The sequence below is a fragment of the Epinephelus fuscoguttatus genome, linkage group LG19 (assembly GCF_011397635.1).
Source record: "Epinephelus fuscoguttatus linkage group LG19, E.fuscoguttatus.final_Chr_v1".
NCBI classification, from domain to species: Eukaryota; Metazoa; Chordata; class Actinopteri; order Perciformes; family Serranidae; genus Epinephelus; species Epinephelus fuscoguttatus.
Window position 1 is genome coordinate 25,341,391 of NC_064770.1, and position 22,998 is coordinate 25,364,388.

General features: G+C 44.4%; 1 protein-coding gene across 1 annotated transcript; it reads left to right on the forward strand.

Moving 5' to 3' along the window:
- The first annotated feature begins 12,804 nt into the window (after positions 1-12,804).
- On the forward strand, positions 12,805-21,034 carry cbx4 (chromobox homolog 4 (Pc class homolog, Drosophila)). The gene is made up of 5 exons (XM_049562443.1): positions 12,805-13,169; positions 13,270-13,313; positions 13,995-14,060; positions 16,638-16,704; positions 18,125-21,034. The coding sequence occupies exons 1-5, from the start codon at positions 13,101-13,103 to the stop codon at positions 19,520-19,522; spliced, it is 1,644 nt and encodes a 547-aa protein (XP_049418400.1). The 5' UTR covers positions 12,805-13,100; the 3' UTR covers positions 19,523-21,034.
- Positions 21,035-22,998: the final 1,964 nt, after the last annotated feature.

Here is a 22,998-nt window from a genome sequence, read left to right on the forward strand (position 1 = left end):
GCTTTAAAGGGTTGAATTCTAGTTCACGCTACCCCTATGATTAATTAAAGGTCCAGCATAACAGGAACTTTCTCCCGTGTGCCAAGCGTGTAGGAGAACGACGGTGGCCGATGCGAAAATGCAAAAATGCGAATCGTCCTAGAGCTAGTGTTTGGTTTGACCATTCTGGGCAACTGTAGAAACAACAGATAGATATAAACAGTTGTTTCTAAGGTAATTTTAGGTAAATATAAACTACTAAAAATATAGTTAGGATTTTTATATTCCATTTCTGTCAATAGATGCCCCTAAGTTCTACGCACTGGACCTTTAAAGGACTAAATACAACCTCTTTGCCCCTCGCACCATACTCTGCAGCCACATTTAACTAGAGGAAGTGAGTTGGACACACCCTGAATGCACCATGCACATTAGACCACACACTATAGATTGTTTCAATAGGGCCTTTGTGATTAATGGCATTCAGAGTGACAAAAATGGCCCACCATGTGCATGGCCACGTTCATGCATGTGCCTGTATATGTGTTAAGTCAAATTCAGTGGGAAGACAGAAAGGTGTGAGTGTGAGCTCAGCTACTGTGCTGAAGCTCAAAAGTGTTAGATTAACATCACACATCCCAGCCCTCCTCCAGGCCCTCCCTCATCCACTGCTCTGATAGACTCAGCCCGGGCAATACAGCATCTGCAGAGATGAGTGTGTGTGTGTGTGTGCGTGCGTGTGTGTGCGTGCATACACTGGAGGAAAAGCCTATGAAACTGTGATCTCTTCCATAATTCACTTTCAGCCACAGCACTGGTGACTATCTGTGCGTGTGGCTTTGTGTGCATGTGTGCAGTTTTTGCAGAGGTGTGAAAAGTGGCACGTTACTGTCTATAAAATAACACTTCAACTCCTCATCAGCCGCTGTCGTATGTTTGTGTGTGTGTGTGTGTGTGTGTGTGTGCGTGTGTGTGTGTGCGTGTGTGTGTGTGTGTGTGTGGAGGGGGTGCGGTTCATGTGTGTAGCAGGTTTGCACGTGTGTGTATTTTTGTTTGTCTTTGTGCATGCTTGGAGGAGGGTGAGGTTTATTTTCAGCGTATCATCCTTGTGCAGAAACGTTTTGTTTTTAGCCATTTCCAGTCACACAGATCAATGAAAACACGAATAACCGACTCATCAGGTTTGATCTGACCGTGTTCACACTGAGAGAACGGGATCACACTGACAGCTTGTTAGTCATCCTCCTCTGTCAGGCTGCACAAACACAAAAAAAAAGGCTCTTTGAAAACAAGCCTCGACCTCAGGAGTTTGGCGAGAGCTTCGCCCTGATGACGGCTCTCCAACTTGGGACACAAGGAAGACAACCTTCCCATTGTCAGTGCGGGAGCGTGGGTACAGCCGAACAGCCACAAACTGTTACTTCAGCTGTCGCCATATCTGGATGCGATGTGTTACTCCCTTATTTCCCACCCACAGCATCCACATCCTTTCATACCTAAAGGCTATCGCCTGTAGTGGTGGTGGCGGTGGTGGTGGGAATGATTAAGCAGGATTTACTGTCGAGCCTCAACCCTCCCCTCCTCCTCCTGAAGTCCGCAGCACTTCAGAGAGTGGTGAGTCATTGAGGGATTGCCAGCCGTGTCAGAGATAAAGACGATGGAGGGGCACTGACTGACAGAATGGAAAGTGTAAACACAGAGGACCTCCAGGCGTCTTGTCTTTTGACATCTGTCTCTTCCACCCCTGTGTTTTTGTCTTTGCTGGTGGTTGGTGGAGATTCATTTCCATGTTTTTTTTTTCTTGTCATCCTCTCATTCCTTCCTGCAAACCCCTCCACTCTGAAAAATGCAAGCATTCCTCACTCTGTAACCATTCCTGTCTTCTCTGCCCAGTAGGAAACTGCTGTCCAATCCATAAGTCATGATAACAACCGTCTTCCTCCCTCCCTCCTACACACACACATACACACACACATACGCACACGCACACACTGTAACAGAGGCGGTGGAAAACCTCCTCCTCGCTTAGAGCATGATGTCAGACGTCTGCTGGCTGACAGGTCTTGCCATGGGAAAAACACGCATAAGTGTGTTTAAGTGTGTGTGCTCACACCACAGAGACCTCGCAGGCACATCAGCGTACTCGTCCTCATGCTCCATATGTGTGTGAGCACACATGAAACACTGCTGTAATTGAGCTGCATATTCACCAACGGAAGCCCATTAAGAAAAAGACCCTAATTTTGAAATGACTTAAGTGGATTTATTCCTCAATTTCGGAATGCAAATCTCACGGTGCGTCATAATGATTATGATAAATTTCGCATTCAACTCCATAAATACCAAAAATGATTAAACATTTATTTATATAATGCACTTTGAAAATCCATCTATTCCTTTATGCCAGAACTCCAGTTCAATTTGGCCTCCCATCGTTTAGGCCGCTGTAAGAAATGCCCACTCTCCTCGTATGGCCCCGTGTTATTGATTTGCCATTATGTTGTATGTGGAAGAAAATCCATGGCTCTCCCTTTAAATAACCATCACATGAAGACAAGAGAGATATATCATGGAGAAACCATATCGAATTGGAACACATGGGACGCCTGGTGTAAGCGAGGCAATCTTCTCTGTGTGTCTTATGTCTGACAAAGACGAAGCTGGTGAATTATGTTAAGCTTTGCTGAATCAGGCTTTTCTGGAGACCCTGATCTTGCATGTTGTTGTTGGGAGGGATTCCTCCTCACACGGAGGCTCCTCCAATAAATCTGCATGTATTCATATTAGCCAGTAAGCATGGTGACGTCTGGCTTACTTTAAAACTGGGCTGAATTCAGGCATGAAAGTTCGATCTCGACCTTGGAAATAGTTTTTATGGGAAGAATTTAAACACAAAGTGCACTTACTGTTTTTTAGTGGAGGTCAGGGGGAGCTGGAATAATTTTGGTGGGCTGAATTTGGTTGAAAAGTGAAAGCTTCTTAAATGTCTAGGTAACTGTTTCATGTTTCCCACTAAAATACAGTTAAAGGATTGGTTCACAGTTTTTCAAGTTTTAAAACAATACCAACAAGCCCACTTGTACATTGAAAGAGTTATTAGTTGCTGCAATTGTCAGTTCCTCCGGGATTTCACAGGCTTTTTTTAAATTGGATAAATCTCACCATGGAGTCCAGATTCTGGTGGTGGTGGCTGATGACTCTGAGGCTGATGGCTGCTGAGGTGGATGAATCCATAAAGACTGGGTGGCGATGGGGAGGTGGAGGGTGAACACAATGGCAGCAAGATAGAACTATGGCAGAGAAAGAACCATATTTAAAATGAGGAGCAGTAAGATGATAAGCTGACAGAGAAGGTATGTCGCTGTACTATTGGTTGTTTGTGAATCAGCTGATGACCCAGACAATGACACCTAGAGACAGTGAGTAAGAATATGTGCAAGGAGTGAATGGCAAGGTGAGAAAGAAACTTAGAGCCTGAGCATTAAAAGTGTTGTCTTCCTGACTGAACTTTTGCTAGAGCTTCATTTGGTGAAACTCATGAGAAACGACTACGATTGTATTTGTGGAAAAGCTGCAGTAATTGGAGAAAATTGAAAGGTCAAACATAATTTACAGGGATTGGTTGAACTGGCATCAGTTGTTGCAACTGCAGCATCTTAGAGGAGCTGAATTGTTCAGTGTGTCCGTTTTGGCTTTTACGAAGTTCATTAGTTCCAAATGTGATTTCAGTGTAAGAGACGGGGCACAAAATCTACATTTTGAAGTTCAGCCAAATCTAAACTAAAGCTTATGCAGCCTCACTTATTCAAATTAAATGGGAAGCTTCCAGAATTACTGTTTTTTTGGGGGTTTTTTTGTCTTTGTGTTATTGTCCCCTCACCAAAGCTCAGCACTGGAGAACTATCTTGGTGAAACAAAGACTAAATTTCGCACAAAGAAGATTTCAACTTTGGAAAATACCCACTTCATTTGTCTAAGTCAGACCGCTGAAGCTCCATGTTAACTTTGGATAAACTTCAGAATGCATTTTTGCACAGAGCATGGATTTTAACAGGAGGAGGACTCTTTTGAGCTGGCCTGGAGGAGGAACAGTTACAGCAGGGTTGTCAAACTCAATTTAGTCCATGGGCCACAAGCAACCCGATTTGATCTTAAGTGGGCCGGTCCAGTAAAACCATTACATGATGACCTTTAAATAACAACACCTCCAAATGTTTCCCTGTCTTTAAATGTAAAAAGAGTTGATTCTGATAACTCTCAACCATTTACAAAAGAGACGGTGAACAGCTTGAGATGGCTCAAGAAAAATAAGTGCAGTTTGAACAATATATCTCAGTTCTTACACATTCAGCCAGTCTGCTACTCACTGTCCTTTACCTGTGCATTTTTCCAGACATGTCCACTCCTGTGTAGTGATGCTGACATCACCACACCAAACTAAAGTGGATTAAGCAGAGCATGTTAAGTTATCCACTGCCTTTGAAACCATTTACAAATCACAAATCTTGGCTGTACCTTAAAGTCATACTTGAGTAAAAGCACAGATATGTGACCAGAAAATAATTTTGGTAGAGGTTAAAGTCACCTAATTGAATATTACTTGAGTAAAAGTCTTAAAGTAGCTGATATTTACTGTACCTAAGTATCAAAATTAATTTTATTTTAAATTAATTTTTGAGCATAAAAGTACAAGTAAATGCAGGTAATAAAAAAGCAAGTGGTCAGAAGTCTAAAGGCTTTGGCAGTTTTTCTTCCTAACATGTACACCACCTTAAAAATGGAGCACACTCAAAGAAAAACAAGGTCTTTTCCACAACTTAAAAGGATTTAAAGGAAACCTTTGAGTATCCAGGGCTGACACACTGCAGTGGAACAGTCACCGCACAGTTACCCGTCACAAACCTTTATCTTGTTGGATCATTACTCATCCTCTCTGCTGTGGGACGCCATTTTCTGTTTCCATCATGAACTCTGCCTCATCATCCAGTCGAGTGTAGTCACTAGCATGTAGCATCTAATCTGACACATAGCCTGGAGATCCAAACTTAACTGCGGCTTTGAAAGCACTTGTTTGCACTCGCCCTTACAGTACGTGATTAGCCTATGATCTGACTTGCCAGCTCGGACCACTGATTCACCAAACCTTCCGATTTTATTGAGAAGAGAAGAATTTGCGGAAACGCCCAGATACTGGGGTAAAACTGGAGTAAAATACTTTTACTCCAAGATGAAGATATGTATTGGAGTAAAAGTATACATTTTATTTAGGAAATGTTGTGGAGTACAAGTACAAGTTGACAAAAATATAAAAACTACAGTACAGATACTCCCAAAACATTCTGACAAAGTATTATTACTTCATCACATTATACCACTGCAACAGGGTTCCACCAATATCATTTTAAGATAGAAGTCTGACACAGATTCTTTGATTGTGTAGCTGCTGATTGACAATATTTTGCACAATATTTAACATCTTTAAATATAACCACAATAAGTATTTATTGGTTTTTGGTTTTTGCTCCTGAAACCCACCACCTCTTAGCCTTCACAAGTGCATCAACATAGGGTGTGCAAAGCGTCTAGTGGGCCGGATTGCACCCTTTGGCTGGCCTGTGGGTTTTTATGTTTGTCAGTAACTAGTTGCTCTTTCAAAAGGAGTAAGGGCTCATGAGTATTGTTTCAAGCCAGCTCTGAAAAAGGGGCCCTATCCTTTAATAAAGCAGCCATTATATGTTCCCAGACACGTAAAAGCTTTTACTTTCCAGGACGTGTTCTTGATCTGCAAATCACCAAATCAATGCAAACTGGGTATCACTGGAGAACAGCTTATACTTGTTCAGGCGTGTAAGTATAGACAGTGCAGGCAGTGTGGTTGCACTGGGGCCCAATTGCCCACTGGAAATACACCTATGTTCAAAGAAGAACTCACATTAAATCATAAATGGTGTGATCTTCTATCAAGCCCATCTCCTTCAGGGTTTTCTGTTTTTGTAAAATAGTATCAATCTATAACAAATTACATGCTTATTCTACATAGATTATAAAAACTATAATTTAACTTTAAAAATATTTAGTTAAACTTATACTTTCCTATTTCCTTTCGTATGTTTTGCCATATACAGGTAAGTAATGATGGTTGCTGGGTAATATGTATGTTGATGTCCAATATCAAGTCTCTGTTTAATCATGTAACAAGATGATACCATTTACAGCAGCAGCTTTGCTTTTTTGGGGGGGTTATTCAGCTGGATTTAAAAGTATATTTTTGTCTAAACAAACCCAAACAGAGCCAACAGGAACACTTGGTGTCAAATCTTAAGCAAACAACCTCATCATGATTCAAATATTGCTAAATTCTGACTGACAGGGCCTTTTTCCAACTGAGGCAAATCTGTGAGAAGAGATTCAAAGACACAGACGAACATCTCTTATCTGTTTTAACTTTTGCAGAATATTTTTTTTTCCCCCATTGCTCATAGTAAGACACCAACTGAGCCTTCTCTCCGCATGCATTTGAATGTTTGTGCTTTTAGTGTAACACGCTTCATCTGACACATGACTGACACACACACACGGTGCAGTGACAACAGAAGGGGACAATACAGGACATGCAGCAGACAAAGGGCTGCCTGTGCTGCTCAGGAAGAGACCTTGTTTCGCTCTGATGTGGCGAGCTGCAGTACCTGCAACACACACCGAGTTCCTGTGTTGAGTGTATGAAGTCTGGTGCACGTGGCAGGGCGATGAGTGACACAGGCACACACACACACAGGCAGCTCTGTCTGCATGAGTCCTGACAGGCTCGCCGTAGGCCATCAGCGAGGGAGTGAGAGGTGATTATAGAGCCATGTGGGTATTAAGGCTTATTGTCTGCAAAGTTTTCTATAATGTTGGATATCTTTGAATGCACACAAGACGGGTAAACAGCCTGAGTGAGTGAGACAGATTTTATTTTTGAATGCCTGAGAGAGAGAAAGCGACAAAGAGGGAATAAGAGCATGAGCCAGAAAACAATAGATAATATTGAGCCGCACGTTCTTTGTTTACATTGTGATTTAAAACTGCTGCGGATGGCAGTTTCTGAGTGATTGTCACTTTTTGCAGAAAATGGCAGACTCCATTATCTCTTTAAATTTAATACAAATCTTAAATCCCTGTTGTGCTCTTTGCTCAAGTGAAGAAAGCTTGCTTTATGTATCAGCTCCCCCTCTGAAGCTCCTTCTCTTTGCTCTCCACGCAGCCAATCAAAACCCCAAAGTGAATTATGATAAAAAAAAAAAGAAGAAGAAGAGGAAGCAGCAGGGCCAACGCCTGTGTGGTTGAATTTCCATATAGATAGACGAGCACATTAAAGTTGTCTATCTGCAAGCTCACTGTCCACCCTTCCTCTTATTACATTTTGATGGAGAGATGGCCGCTTCATCTACATCATCAACTTGCAAACCCCCCTTTCCCCCTCCTCCCTACCCTCTCTCTGTGTCGTGTTCCTATCTGCCCTGGACACTTGATTGTTTCTGAACCCGTGTTGACCCCATAAAGAGGAACCTGCGCCTGGTTTTCCTGCCACAGTTTGTTGTGTTCATTCGAGGTTCTTATTGCTCAATCTAGCCCCTTCCTCCTCCTGTAAAAGCTACAGTTCATGATTCCCCGGTGGTGAGGAGAAAAATAAAGGAGAAGAAGAAGAAGAAGGGGGGAAAAACAGAAAGGCAGCTCCTCATCATGGTGCTTCCAGGCTTACATGTAAATTAAAACGCAATTAAAAACAGGCAAATAAGCTGTTCCCGGGAGATGGGGAGGGGAGGGGAGGGGAGGAAAGCGAGGAAAGGGCTCTCAGGATAAGGGCCTGCGTCACTCATCATTAGCATGGCATTAGACTGAGGGGAGCTAAATCTGAACACTGGGTCACAGGCACATTTAGAGGAGCTGCGTCTGCTATACTGCGAGGTCTCCATGCCGATGAAAATAGCCACACCATCCCGAGCAGAGGGAGTAATTTCTGCCTTACATCAGAGCAAAAAAAATAAAAAATCCACGCAATTATTCAGTGGATTATTCAGCTATTGTTCTCTGAGGCGTACCATTGTGTGCTTACTATTGTGCTGCAAGCTTACTGTTGTGTTTTCCCGCACAAAACCAATCGAGTATCCATCATTGATGGCGGCGAATGAATAATTTCGACATACAGTAGCACTGTGCTGCATGCGTGAGCAGAAAGGTGCAGCTGTGCACTCTCTCAGCACGCAGACACCCATGCTGTCCTCCTCGCTGCAGCTCAATACCGTATCGACAAGTCGTGCATTCAGCCGCATTCTGCCAGAATTCCACTGCACCACCTCCTTCCTCCACCCCTGATCTCGGCCCTCACCCCTACCACCCCCCTGGAAGCCTGGTGCTGGGCGTAGGCCCCCCCTTCTTCCTCTTCTCTCCCTCTCCCAGGCTCCCTGCTACCCCCCCACCTCCTGCTCAGGCTCCTGGGTAGAGGGGGATCAATGGGGGAAGCTTATGTTGGTGGTGGTGGTGGTGGGGGGTGGAGGTGGTGGTGGGGGTGAACCCCACACGACGGCAGCCTTGCAGGCAAGCAGGCAGTAGGGCGCAGAGGGGAAGAGGAAGGAGGGAGGAGAGCCCACCCTGGCAGAGGAGCACCCCTCTCTGCAGACCTGTCGCCTCGGTGCAACAATGGCCGTGACAATGACACTGGAGGAGGAATTTCCGCTGCCCCCCCAACACACACACACACACACACCTCCCCACCCCATCTTCATAGTGCATTAAAATCAGCAGCGCCAAGATGAATGGCTTCCTAATAGCTTTCATTTGTTACAATTATCATAATTAAACATATGTCAGGGGCAGACAAAGGAAACGGGAGATTTCTGTTTTAGCACCTGAAGCATGAGGAGATGCAGGCACTGGAGAGGGGTATCCATTGTTACAGCATAATTAGCCTGAATGTGTGTTGTAATCACACAGCATATTTACATTAAAGGGCCTCTATTTCACTAATTCAGCCAGCGAGTTTCCATCTTGTTTTCAGCAACAGTGTGAACCTTGATTCTTCCGTCTTCGTGCCCTTTGTGTGCATGTTTCATCTGTATGTCCTTGCTACATCAGCCTGTTTGATAGTCGAGCTTAATGACCGCCCGCTGAGCGCCGTGAGAATGGCTGTAGGGCCCTCTTAACATTTTTGTAACACCACCACCAGCACCCCCCTCCTTCGCCTAGTCTAAACCCTGTCCTTGCATTCTGTCCCTTAAACCAATCAACTCTTTTCTTCCTCGTCGCTGTGGAGGAATGAATCGGATGCTTGGCTATGGCCGACGCAGAGCTCTTTCTCTCCTCTCTCCTGTCTCCTTTTTTGTCCCCTCTCTTCCTCTTCCCACCACACCTTTTTTCTTCTCCTTGCCCTCTGCATCAATCACACTTTCCCAGCTTCTCTACCCCTCCTACTCTCCCCCTCATCTCTCCATTCCCTCAGTTGGCACTCCTGGCACCGTGGGTGGTTGGGTGCCAAGGAAGGGAGGCCTCCTGGCTCTGCCCCCCACCCCCCACCCCCCCTCTCTCTCCCCTCCTTGAGCCACCATTTTGTGGATTGCTTCTCGAGCAAGCCAGCTGTGTGCATGCAGAGTGAAAGACAGAAAGAGGGAGAATGACGAAAAGAAAATTGGTGTTGCAATGGAAAAAAGGTCACAAGGCTGAGCTCCCAGTGCTTCCTGCTGAGACCGGATCAGAGATCAGGACTTAACCTGACCCTGGCCCTCCTACAAACACATTTACACCCACATAAACACATGACACAAACATTCTTACATGCACAACGTTTCCACACACTCTCAAATCCACCAGTCTCCTTTAAACTCAGAAAAAGTTAAGAGCTGTGATGTTAAAGTAAATTCCCTGCTTTTACATGTCTTACAGAAATATACTGTGTCTCTCCAACATGTAATGATATAAAACATTGACACAAAATGACACCATATTGGGAAAAAAAGTCCCCTCAAACAGGAGATAAAAACACAGACTGGTTGACCCTGAGTTTATCTTCATGTTTTAGATAAGAGCTCGTTTGACCTTGACAGCCTCAGCAAGGACAAAATAAACGCTGAAAGGTTTTTTCTTTTTTTCAAAAGCACTCATGGAGCATTAAAAAAATCAAGTCTATAAATTCCAGAATACAAGGACAGTTCTGAGAGCTTCATAAACATCCACAAAGTGGTCTGAGTTTCCGTGTTTGTTGTTCATTTAGGAGCATTTTCACACCGCGAACAGCTTCGTTAAAACCCAAAGGAGATAAATCAGAAGTGTGTCTGCGCTGCTGAATTTGGGGACTGGGGTGTTTTCCACAATCAAATCACCTGATCTGATCGATTGAATTTGATCAGCGCCTTGTTTAAAAAAAAAAAATCTGTGAATGTGTGTAGGTGTTTTTATTTCCCTGCAGTTTGCTTTTTGATGTCGGCAAATCGAAACTGTCCTCTTGATTTCCAGTCAGCGACTTTAATCAACACCGTGCGCCAAAGTCAGAGGTGAACAAGTGCACAAGAGGCACGAGCTCACCTGAGCGCATTCCTGAGAGGGCGTGCAGACCATGGGATCTCTATAAATGTTCACACTCATGATGAAGATGATTACATCTGGACATATCTTAATGCTTCAAAGGATTTGCGGTCACTGAGGTGATGATTTGAGGTCATGATAAGTTCCACAGATGATCAACATTTATAAATGCGCGTCGGGGAGTGTGGATCTCTCGGCCACAGATGAATATAAAAACACACGCACACACAGGACTGACACAAAAAATATTTTGTAGAGAACGAATGCTTTCTAATTCCCCAAACCTTAATACTTGATGCGCATCCTGAGTAAATTAAGAAGTCATTCTTGTGTTTGGTGACGCTGCTTCACTTTACAGTGCTGCCAGGTGTTTGCAGCCCACTCTGGTGAAGCCTATTGATTTTTTTAAAGCATACACAAATATATTTAGATTATATCGAGCTGTGATCACATCACAGACTCCGACAGGCTGAGTCAGAGGATTTTCCAAATGATTATCTCTTGTCTTGACGCAGACTCCAGGCGTCATCCCCGCCGGTGCAAACACAAAATGATACATAATTTGTATTTTGGGTACCTGGTGAGTAAACAGAGCTCACGGTGAATACCTTCCCAACTCTTGAATTTGCTCCATAATGCTCTCACACACCTTTAATGTTTTTTGAATATGCATTTCGATTCGATTAGATCTATTCAAAGACAAAACAGTGCTTGAGGAAACGACGGCTCCTTGGTGCCATTTTTATCAAGAGCCCGTTTGTTTGTCACAAACTTAAATTCTCCCTCTCCCTCTCGGTTTCTCTCCGTCTCTCTCTCCTTTCATGCTGTTGCTAGGGAAGCAGGGCGTATGCGCTCCCTGGCCGCGGCTGAAGGGCACAGGAAAAAAGCAGGAATAGGGCGAAAAGACGGAGTTTTAATCGAGCATGTTTGCGACATATGAGCCTTAACCCCCTCCTGCGCACATTTCAAGACCAAAACTCGGGAATTAATGAGTGTAAAACGCCATATTTCGGCGCTTTTTCTCCATTGCCTTATATGGCAGGGCAGAGATATATCGTGCCTGTATTTAATAGGCTGGCCGCTGCCGCTCTGCTTAGAGGCTTCACTTTAACCCTTGTGCTGCTGAATTATTCTTTGAGCAAGAAAAGCCTCACTTTTTAGCCCGTTTAATTCTCATTTGACGCAATCAGTGCCAAGTACCCAAACGAACTTTCCTTTTTTAAAGAAAATCACGCGCACAAATGGTGATTTACGCACAGGAACAGGTATTTGACGCACGGGCGCGCGTTTTCTCTCGTGTTTCCAATTAAGTGCCCATAAATCCGGTGACTTAATGCGGATGACATTTACAGCACACAGTACATACTCAGTGGTGATGTGGTTTATGCTGTCGGATTTAAATTGTCAAGATGCAGATAGATACCCGATATTACGACCAATAACAGGATGTAATGGGGATTTTAGGAGGGGAAACGAGCTGAGCGCGGTGGCACCATTAGAAAGTTGCCACAGGTAGGCTGAAGGCTGCACAGCAACCCTCTGCTGTGTGTCAAATTAATGGCAGTTGAGCCCAGAGGACATGGCACTGGTTTGACGACGGGAGTGTGTGTGACCTATATTTGCAGGGCGCTGTCAGTAGATCGAAGTGTAAGCCTCCGTGTGCACATCTTTAACTGTTTTAAGGGGATCAGAATTCTTGTTTTTTTTTTCTTAAAAAAAAGGGGAACTTGTGTTTCATCAGTGCCTCAGCTCGAGTGATAAACAAGCTTTGATGATGCAGTCACCCTCAAGGCTGGAGGACTGCATTGTTTTTGTTATGCAAGTCTCTAAAAGTGTTTTTAAATGAAGTGGAGACAGATGATTGGTTGGCAAAATTGGTCATTTCAGCTCCCTCAGGTGCAGCTCTGCAGCATCAAAGCGCCTAAAGCAGTTTCTCTTATTTCTGTGTTCAGTTATATGAATTTTAATGGAAGCATAGGGATCTATTACCATTAATTTACACCCACACAGCATATGTAAAACTCAACCACTCAAATTGTTTTTTTCCTCATGTGGATGGTACATTAGCTGTAGGAGGAGGGATTCCCATGAGCTTTGCTATCGAAATAAACAATAAAGCTGCACGAGTGGATTTTATGCACACATGCTGTGACAGTAAGGTAGTGATTGATTTCAATTTCCAGATATCCCTCCCGCAGTCCAGCACGCACGGGATAAACCCCAACCTCTGTGCAAGGTCTCCACCTCCCCCTCCTCTCCTGACGTCATGCAACGAGCCGAAGCTATTGCACGAAAAGAGCTGCTCGCAGCCGCACTACTGTGAATATCTGTATGCTCATAGCCAGGACTGTGGAGTGTGCAAGGGAGGGAGCGCGCGAGAGAGAGAGAGAGCGAGAGAGAGAGCGAGAGCGAGGAGGAGAGGTGGAGGGAATACAGTTGGATTTGGATACAACTGGAAAACTACCAAGCGCGCACAGCACGCACCGAGCGGAAGGCACATCGACGGTGCGTTGCCAACATTTCACCTACTCCCCCCTGTCCCCTGCGTTCAGATCCAGGCGAGAATGGAGCTCCCTGCCGCCGGAGAGCACGTCTTTGCGGTGGAGGGCATCGAAAAGAAGCGCATCCGCAAGGTAACAGAGAGAGGGCATGTTTGCAGAACGCGCTCGGGACGGTGAGATACTGCGTTTGTGACACGAGCTTCACCAAATTTTTCCTTCTCCACCATCACAGGGCAAGATCGAGTACCTGGTCAAGTGGCGAGGCTGGTCTCCCAAGTAAGTCCTAATGCAACATAAGCTTCAACAATTAACCCTTGCATGGCATTTTTGCAACAAAATCAAGTGTTGTTACTTAATAAATGCCATTCATCAAGGGCGTGCGCGCACAGTGTGTGTGGTTGTTTGTGGCTGAGTGTGTGTGTGTGTGTGTGTGTACGCTGGGAGAGCGCGGTCGGTATGTGTTTCGGTGTATCCGCGGATGCCTTCACTAATTTATGCGAGGGAAGGGGGTAGGCACAGCCATGTAATCCCGTTTTAATTATTTCTGCTCTGCCAGCGAAATTACGAGACAGTGGTGCTAAAATGGCCGACTGTATGTTGGTGCTGGAGGACTGTTTGGAGAGCACATACACACAATTCGTGTGTGACATGTTGGCTGTGCAGTTGCGTGTCCCCATGGTTGTTTTGCTGTAGCGGGAATGTGGCTGATAGATGTTGCAAATTTATATTCAAGTAAACAAATGTGCAGAAACACCTTGTGACAGGAGGCCCTGCTTTACCTGTCCACTCCTCACTGGCTGCACTGTAAATGAAGATGTGGGAATGTGTGTGTGTGTGTGTGTGTGTGTGTGTGTGTGTGTGTGTGTGTGACAGTCAGAGGCTGAGGCCTGTGTGTCAGTTAGAAAAAGGAAGTCTGCACGTGACAGCTCTGTGACAGTTGCCCTCTCCTCTCTGCAGATACAACACATGGGAGCCAGAGGAAAACATCCTTGACCCGCGGCTCCTCGTCGCGTTTCAACACAGGTGAGAGAGATGTGGACTTCGGACGAGGCCGCAGCAGCCTCCAGTTCAGCCATGACCATATATGGGCATGGGAGGAGGGGCGCTCCAGTAACTCTAGCACTGATCTCCCCCTCCTCCTCCTCCTCCTCCTCCTCCTCCCCACAGGACTGTCTCCTGGGGAAAAGGCAGGGGATGTGGTAGTGAGAATTCCTAAATCATACTAATGGGAGGATCGGACACGCAGAAATATGCATGGATGTACACGTAAATTGTAACAAATTATCATCTGATTACGTGATTTTGCGTCAGGAATCAGAGGCCTTCCATGCCTGCCATGACCCAATTTCACAAAGACAACAGACATAGCTGCCTTTTTTTGCCAGATGGTGCACGATGGACCGATGAAAATGGGAAAGGAATGTGGATCAGACTACAAATATTGATATAATCATACAAGCATCACATTTTACCGGTTGCTTTGTAAAGCCTTAGCAGGACAGGTGCTGAATTAGCAGCTGCACTCCAGGGCCTGGCTGTTTTCATTCAGGGTGCAAGACGCAAGCGCAGCAGTTTGTTGTGGTTTCACATGAGGAGGCCAAGCTGCTGCCTGATGGGATTCTCATCACTATTAGCAGTCAGAGATCTGCCTCTACCTCTGCAGGCTGATGCTAGATAGTGTTTTCCTCCCTATCTCGGGGGGTTGCAGGGGTCAGAACCCTCCTCGATATGTAGAACATGTCCATCTGTCTCACCCAGTAAAAACAACAAAGTGACAGAGGACTTTTATTTGACAAAATTAAAGACACTTATACCATAGATTGATGCAGAAAAGGCACAAGCTGGTGCATTAAATCTCACCAGAATGCAGGAAATTAAGTGTTTGATGCTCAAAATGTGCTGGCAGAGGACACTCCTCTGTACACCTCGGTCAACCTATATAAACAGATATCTTCATATTATTGCAGATGCATTTTAAAAACAGTCAGATTGCAGTTTGGCTAATCCATTCCGCCTCTCGCTCAAACGTAATCGGTAAACACTACTCGGACTACAAACGGAAAGCAGAACATTTCAGATACCAATATCTTGTCCCGTCACCTACAGATTCTGCGCACATGTGCAGAATGTGTTTGTAGAGGTCACCCTAGTTTTGAGGCATCACATGCACCTAACATCTGTACTTTGCTGTGTAATGTTGTGGAAACAGAGTATCTCACCTTGGGTGCATAAATGGTCGATCTGCTTTGGTGCAGACATAGGTTTAGTGGAGGCCTGTGAGTTAATCAGAAACACATCGATGTCCGTCACAGAGGTTGAGATGTTAATGAATACTAATGCTGCTGTCAGTTTAGCCCGGTGGCGCGTGCACGGCAACATCTCGTCTGGGTTGCTGGACCCATGAGGCCTGCAAGATACACTCTCTCTGTAGGCCACCAGGCTGCTCGTGGGACTGGGTAAAGACACGATGGCTGGGGAAAGGAATTCGCATTTCTGAAAAGGCTAATTGACACGCAGTGCTCTCCAGCGTTTCCAGTGTACCGCTCTCATATTCCCCCGCAGCCTGCCTGCCCGCCCGCCTGTGTGTGTGTGTGTGGCTCTGTGCTGATGGTCATGGAGTGCTGCCTCTGCGCCGTGTGTGTGGATTCCTCTCTGCTCCCAGAGGATGGGGGAGGGGATCCGACAAGGGAGGCTGTAATTGCCAAATCTTCTGTGAATAGGGGTCACCCCGTTGGACGCTGTTTGAAAATCGCACAGACATTATAGCATTAAAATGTAGACTGTTTATTGTGGCAATTTTCTGGCAGCTCTGATAGTTTGAACATCTGTAGCAAGAGGCCAACAATAGGCCAGGCTCACACATGCCTGGTGAAGCCTGAGTGCTGCCGGCCTTCACCCACCGCTGGTTATTTATGAGCCAATGATGAGTCAAGGTTTATATCAGGCAGCAATATTTCACAGACGGGCCCAGTGCTTGATGTAGTCAGTACAACAGTAACATGTTTCACTCTCTCCTCCCTTTATAAAAACATTTCCAAGAGATGTTTGTTATTAGTCAGATGTTCATCACCGTACATTTTCAGGGTGGAGGCGTTGTGTTGCACAAGACATTTCGGTTTGCATGCTTTGAACAGCAGCATGTATCCCAGAAGTACTCCACAATGTTGTATTTATCCCATTTCATCCCTACCTCATGACCCTAATTAGAGATTGAATGTAGAAGGAAGGGCGTGCTGCAGGAGGGAGGATGTTTGAAAGACAAGGAGAGATTTTCCCCGCTGTAGCCTTAATTGAATTTCTCCGGGATAATGAGAATATGGAATGGGCCGATTACCATGGAGAGCTATGCAAATAAGGACCATAACGCTTTGCAGCAGGTCACATGTGGGCATTCATTAGTCCTCCAAATCTAAATTCCACTTTTGACCTTGAATAGGTGGAAGAAAATGAACGAACACTCCAAATGTCAAACCTGTAATTTTCCATGTGATGTAATTAGATTTTTAATGCAGAAAGGTGAAACACTGTCAGTCAGATGAGATGTTCAATGTAGAAGGTAAACATGGTGCAAGGAAATGTAATTATCTTTTGTTTTCACAGAGAGAGGCAGGAGCAGCTGATGGGATATCGCAAACGGGGGCCGAAACCAAAACATCTTTTACTCCAGGTAATTATCCTCTTCGTCATCGACTAGTCATCACACATAGTTTCTGTTCAAATGCTGCTTTAGCCTTTGTGTAGGTTTTACTCTGCGAGAGGCCTAAAAGGGGAAGAGGCCTGTCAGGTGTTTTAGAGCTGCAGTCATTATGGTCGTGGTTATTAATAGATTTCTTTGATAGAGATAGAGTAAGAGGCAAAGAGAGGATGGGGTTCTACAGCTGGATTTGCCTGCACACTCATCATGAAACCGGATTTACTGCCTGAGGTTACGCAAGCGCCGCTTGAGTGCACTCGTTTTATGTGCATGTTCATTATTTCTTTATGCTAAATAGCTTCATGTGCAAAACACAGTTTTAAACAGAGCATGTTATTGTAGGGTCTTTTTGCACCAAGGAAATCTGTTTCATCAGAATGTTTTCTTTCATTTCCCTGTTCGCAAAAATAGATGGCTGAAAGCAGCACCCGTGACGTGCTCTGACTATCTTAGCTTCGGCCTTTACAGGAGCGTATTCTGAGCCAAATGTGATTATATATTTTGAGAGACTCTGAGCTGATTGCTATGCAGTGTCACTCCTTAAGAGGCATACCACTCTGCCAGAGTCACACGTGGCCAGCAATCAGGGATAAAGCGTGACATGTCTGGTGGCACTTCTCTGACCTGAGGTCACAGCCAAAGCGTCTTGAGCGTTCCGCTGCAGTGCCCCTCTGACGGCCCGAGGGGTCAGCCTGTACAGGAGGAGGGGGGAGGGCACAAGATGGTAGGAGGATGGTCGTAAGCTGAGCACTGATTGGATGGTCTGTTTTAATTTCCGATAGGCTTCAGCTTCCTGTAAACTTTAATGTCATCTGTATTATAGTGTGTGGGCTCGCATATTTTAGCTGTAGCTCCTTTTAAAGGGGCACTACAGCAACTTTACTCATAAAGGTCAGTCTGTTCGTCATGCTCAGTTTGTGAAAGCAGTTGTGATGTGATAATGACCCCTCTGGCTCTGGAGGAGAAAATAACCCTGATGATGTCATAGTGATGTCATCAGGGTGATCTAATCTTGGGCTTGAGACACGTATTTGTAACATAAAACTCTGCATAACAAAATGGGGGAAGGAGTTTGACAGACAATAGCATTTGCAGACAGGGAGGGTTAAAAGACATCGATGCAAGTGGAAAGCATTGTGGGAAATGTAGTATCTAGTGTTACGGAACATGATATGTACTAGTGACTAAAAATCAGGATATGTCAGCCTCTGTTGCACTGATTTTTATCTCTTGTCAGCCTCCCAACAACTGCAATATTAAAATGGTCTAATTTTTATTTATCATTTTTAAGACATCCCAGAATTCCAATCATCATTATATTTTGGTCTTGACAGTAAGATTTTGATGAAAATAGGTGAAATGTTAAAGCTGTTGTTTTGTCTCTTTCATCAAGGTGCCCTCATTTGCCAGAAGATCCAGTATACCTGCAGGTTTCGAGGAATCATCTCAGGATGCAGAGGCCAGCCTCAAGTCCGATCCCGTCCCATTCCAGCGTCCCCAGCCTCAACAGTACCAGCTCAACAGCAAGAAGCACCACCAGTACCAGCCCAGCAGCCAGGAGGTCCCCGCTGACCAGCCAGCCAACGGCAAGAAGAAGTTCATCTACCAGCTCAACAGCAAGAAGCACCACCACTACGAGCCTGACCCCAACATGTACGACGCGCAGGCTTCCAGGCTCAAGGAGGTGGTCAAAGTTCAGGAGCCGGCCAGTAAACCGACAAATCCTGGCTGGAACTTACCGCTGGCTCTGCAGCAGAAATGGGTTCGGGACAAAGACACAGGCTGCTTGAGCAAAGTCAAAGAGTTGGCGGTGGAGGTGAGGAAACCGGCTGTTAAAGACGCTGAGAGCGAACATGCCCTTAAACCCAACCCTAAAGACGCAACCCTACCTAGTGCTATTAGCAGCAAAATGAAGATAATCAAGAACAAAAACAAGAATGGACGTATTGTTATAGTCATGAGCAAATATATGGACAGCAACAAGGTTCACGGAGCAAAGGGTAAACACGGGGAATCTTCGGGCGAAGTGAAACCCCAGAACACCAAACCGTCAGAGAACAATCCAGCGCACACGACCAAAATGGTGGAGCACCCGGAGAACGGTATCCCCAAAGAGCTCTGTAACGGCAGCTCCCCCCCTGCCGCCGAGCATCCTATAAAGTGTTCCCCAAAGGACAGACATTTCTCCAAACCATCGCCAAGCACAGCAGAGGAATACAACACCGAAGTTGCTCGTGGTCAGGCTGATTTACCGGATGATCTACCCCTTCAGTTAACCGCTAGCTCGCCCTTGACATCCTGGGCTGTTGACACCAACATCCCGACCCCTACATCTGTCGACCAGATCAGGATCCCTTCTTTCCCCAACGACCGCAAGCGAAAGCTGTCAGGTCCCGTGGAGGACAGGAGCGCCTCTAAAACCTACCTGACTTGTAGAAGCTTCAGCATCCCCAGCACTGTGGTCACACCACCTCAGGACAAACCTATGGACCTCCACTGCAGTGGACCACGCCACAGCAGCACATGTACATACGAGGTTATGGACTCTGGCAGCCAGGAGGAGCCGATGGATCTCAGCTGCCCAAAGACTAAGAAGCAGGTGGAGCCGGAAATAGAGCCCGAGCCTGCCGTCACAAACACGCCTCCCGTCGTAGAAGACACTCAGACACCTGCAGAGAAATCAAAAGAAGCACCTGTTAAAAAAATCTCCCCTTTTATGGGAAATATCATAATCACTGACATCACGACAAACAGTCTCACCGTCACCTTCAAGGAATATGTGTCTTTTTGAGAGACTGTTTGTAAAATGGGACTACCGGTGACCGATTGGATGAATCCTGTGAATATGTGCATATGTAAAAACATCAGAATTTTGTATATGTGGAAATTTATAATTTATCATTCAAATTCAATATGTTTCTTATAATGTTTTATACTGTAACTCCAATGTGACATCATAGCCAAGAAAGTGCCCTCGAGGATTTGAGCGAATGCATTCGGGTGGATGTGTTCCACTTCAAAAAAAACAAAAAAAAACAAAAAAAAAAGCTGTTTATTTGTCATATGGAGCTTGATGGGATACTTTTGCTGTTGTTTCATACCTGTACCAAACTTATAACCTGAGATGTATGAAGGTTTATACATATTTTGTATGAATAATATCACTTATTTTGGTCCTGATAGAAGGTAGAGAGGATGTTGTTGAATATATGGTGATCGAAGATCAATTGAAAGCACTTAATTACATTTTCATACATCGGTTTGTGTCATGAGGAGAGGAGAAAGTCTTATTTCACTTTTTACTCCACACAGGTGTGCTCAAACTGACTTAGCATATGTAATTACATGTTTTGTTTGTGGGTTGCTTAAGAAAACACGATTTAGCTGTGACATCCAAATTTAAAAAGCAGGTGTGTCTGCGTACAGTGCAAACACAGCATGAGGCACACTCGACTGTGTCAGAACCTTTAAGAAACGTCCTGCGCTTTTCTTCCTTTGTCTGATTTTTGTCAGTGAATATGCCGTTGCAACCAGATCTTACTTTATTGCACATTTCAGCTTTTGCAAACATTTAGGGAATAAAATGTGACATCTCAAAGATCATTTACTGTTAAGAAGACATAAGGATTCATACCATAATTTATTATGTTACTGTTGAGCTCTCATTCTGCTGGAGTTACTTTAAAAGTACATGATGCTAGTCTCATTAGGAGCCTCCTAATGTTGCACAGATTAGCGATAATCATCTCATTTTGCTTTTGAAGCTCATCACATGATCTGAAAAACACATTGTACTACTATTTGCTTTAGACAAAGCTTCCATTAATGAGTATGTCACACGGATTTAATGTGAGTGGCGAGGCTATCTTTTTATACTGTTACATGCGATCCAATGAGTGCAAGCTGTTTTGATAATGCTGCTGATAAATCAAATGTCAGAACTGTTGGATGTCCCCTACATTTGAGTCTAAATTGCCTTCTACGCACGTTTAATGCAAAACCAGTGAGAATGCTGAAATGATAGTAAAAATGAAGCATATTTATTGACGTTTGATTTGTTGTTCAAAAACAACTACAAAGATGCTCTCTGCATCCGAAGCTGCACGTGATTCCACTGAACAGTTAGGAAGACATTTTATCTGCTCCATCTCTGACTTTGTTTTGTTCATTCTGTCTCGCACTTGGTTCAAAATCAAAATGATTGATATAAAGTATGTTCTACCACACGTTGGCTGACTCATTGTTGTTGGCACAGCTTATTGGATGGTATGTTCCACAATAAAGAAAGAGAAATGACCTCTGATATGTTGTTGCATTGATATGTGGTGGGTTTGGTTGGTGTGTGGATATATTGAACGTTCTATTGGCAGTCTTTTCACAGTTGTTTCTAGCATTCCAGTGGAAGATTTATGTACGATTGTTCTAGCCCCGCAGTTGTTATGAAGCCCTTCTGCTCATATGGAGAAAGAACGGAATAATAAACACTAGAAACACTTACTTACTTGTGAACCATGAATAGAAAAACAGATCACGTTGCATAATCACAAACGATCCTGCACAAAGGGCCCTCTGTATTGCATAACAGCACCAGCCGCTTGTATTATTAAAACATTACCCCTGCATTATTTTTCTACTGCAGCTCGACTCCGAGCAGGAATGTAAACACACAACATAACTGCAGGGAAGGCTGTTATGCAATTCTTAGATTTTATCAAGAAGAAAGGCGTCATGTGGAGCAAGTATTTGGCCGTCACATGGCTTGTAAGCGTGTGTGTGCCGTCCCAACACAATGTAGCAGTGAAGCGCATCGGTTATATGACATTTAAATATGATGTGTCTGCACTGGGCTTTGTGGCATTTCCAGATCATTGGGTAAGTTGCTATAAATGGCTGTGTTGCCTCGTAAAAAGGCCTGTGTCACCATGACACAGCAGTTCTCCCTACACTGTTATCATACAGTGAAATTTAGAGGCGAGTTCAGGCCTACAGAGGCACAGATAGACATGCAAACTTCGGATACACGTGTGCACACGTCAGCCTTAACGAATGGACTTTAATAGGCTTTTCTCACAGCAGACATTTTGACATGTCAAAGCAGGAAAAGCACAGGTGTTGCTAATAACACTGACGATGGCTCTGTTCTCAAGTGCACCAATGACATTGATAGTGAGCCAGCATGCAAGGATCCTGAAATCAAAGCAGCTTAATTGAATATAGCTATCATATATATATATTATTTACACCTGTTTTGCTCCTGCTGTGACTTGTCAAAAAGGCCTCATGCTGACTTTGCATGACATTTCCAAATGCTGCAGACCTCTCTGTCCCTGTCTTGTAAGTATTACCTGTATTGTAATTATATTATACTGGCTATTTACACACACAACATGTATTGCTCATCCGTCTGTCCAGGGAGAGGGAGCTCTCCTCAGCTGATCTCTCTGACACTTCCTCCATCTTTTTCCTTATTACAGGGGTGTTTGGGGAGATTCTCCTTATCCTAAGTGGTGGTCTAAGGACAGAGGGTGTTGTGTGCTGCACAAAATGGAGGTAAATTTGTGATCTGTGATACTGGGCTGTGTAAATAAAACTGATTTGACTTAAGGAGGATCATTTAAGGGCCTGTAAGCCTGGACAGACGTGAAAATGTGAGCAGAAATTGTTGTTCTACTGGAATCTCAAGCGTGTAAAAAGGTTAACTCTTGGAGGAGTGTGTGTGTGTGTGTGTGTGTGTGTGTGTGTGTGTGCTTTATTCATGGGAGTTGCCTATCAAAGAATGTGACACAAACAGAAACCTCTAAAAGGAAAAACAAGACAGAAACTGGAGCTCTTTCTATGTCCACTCAGATGGATTGTAGTGAAACGAATGTCGCCATAGTTTCCAGCATTTCCACCTATTTTTAAAAATGAATCAACCCCCCCTGAACTCTTCCCTGTTATCTTCATTTTGTTGCCAGTTAAGTGTCATTTCTCGCAGAGATTGCCTCTGTGGTTTTCTGGGTTTCATGTGCGTAAAATCCACGTTGAGCCAAAGTAAGAAAATATTTTCATATCTTGAAGGCCAGCACTAAAGGCAACACCATCCGGCACATTTACAGATCTGTCAGCTACATGGATCTCATGGAGTTTTCACAATAATTACCTCAACTTTATATTTGTCCTAACCTCATGTCGCTCATAAAAACAGACTTTTAATTCCCTCTCCCTCTCTGAGATCTCGTGTTGGAAATTAAGATAACCAGCCAAGGTGGGAAATGAAGAGTTAAT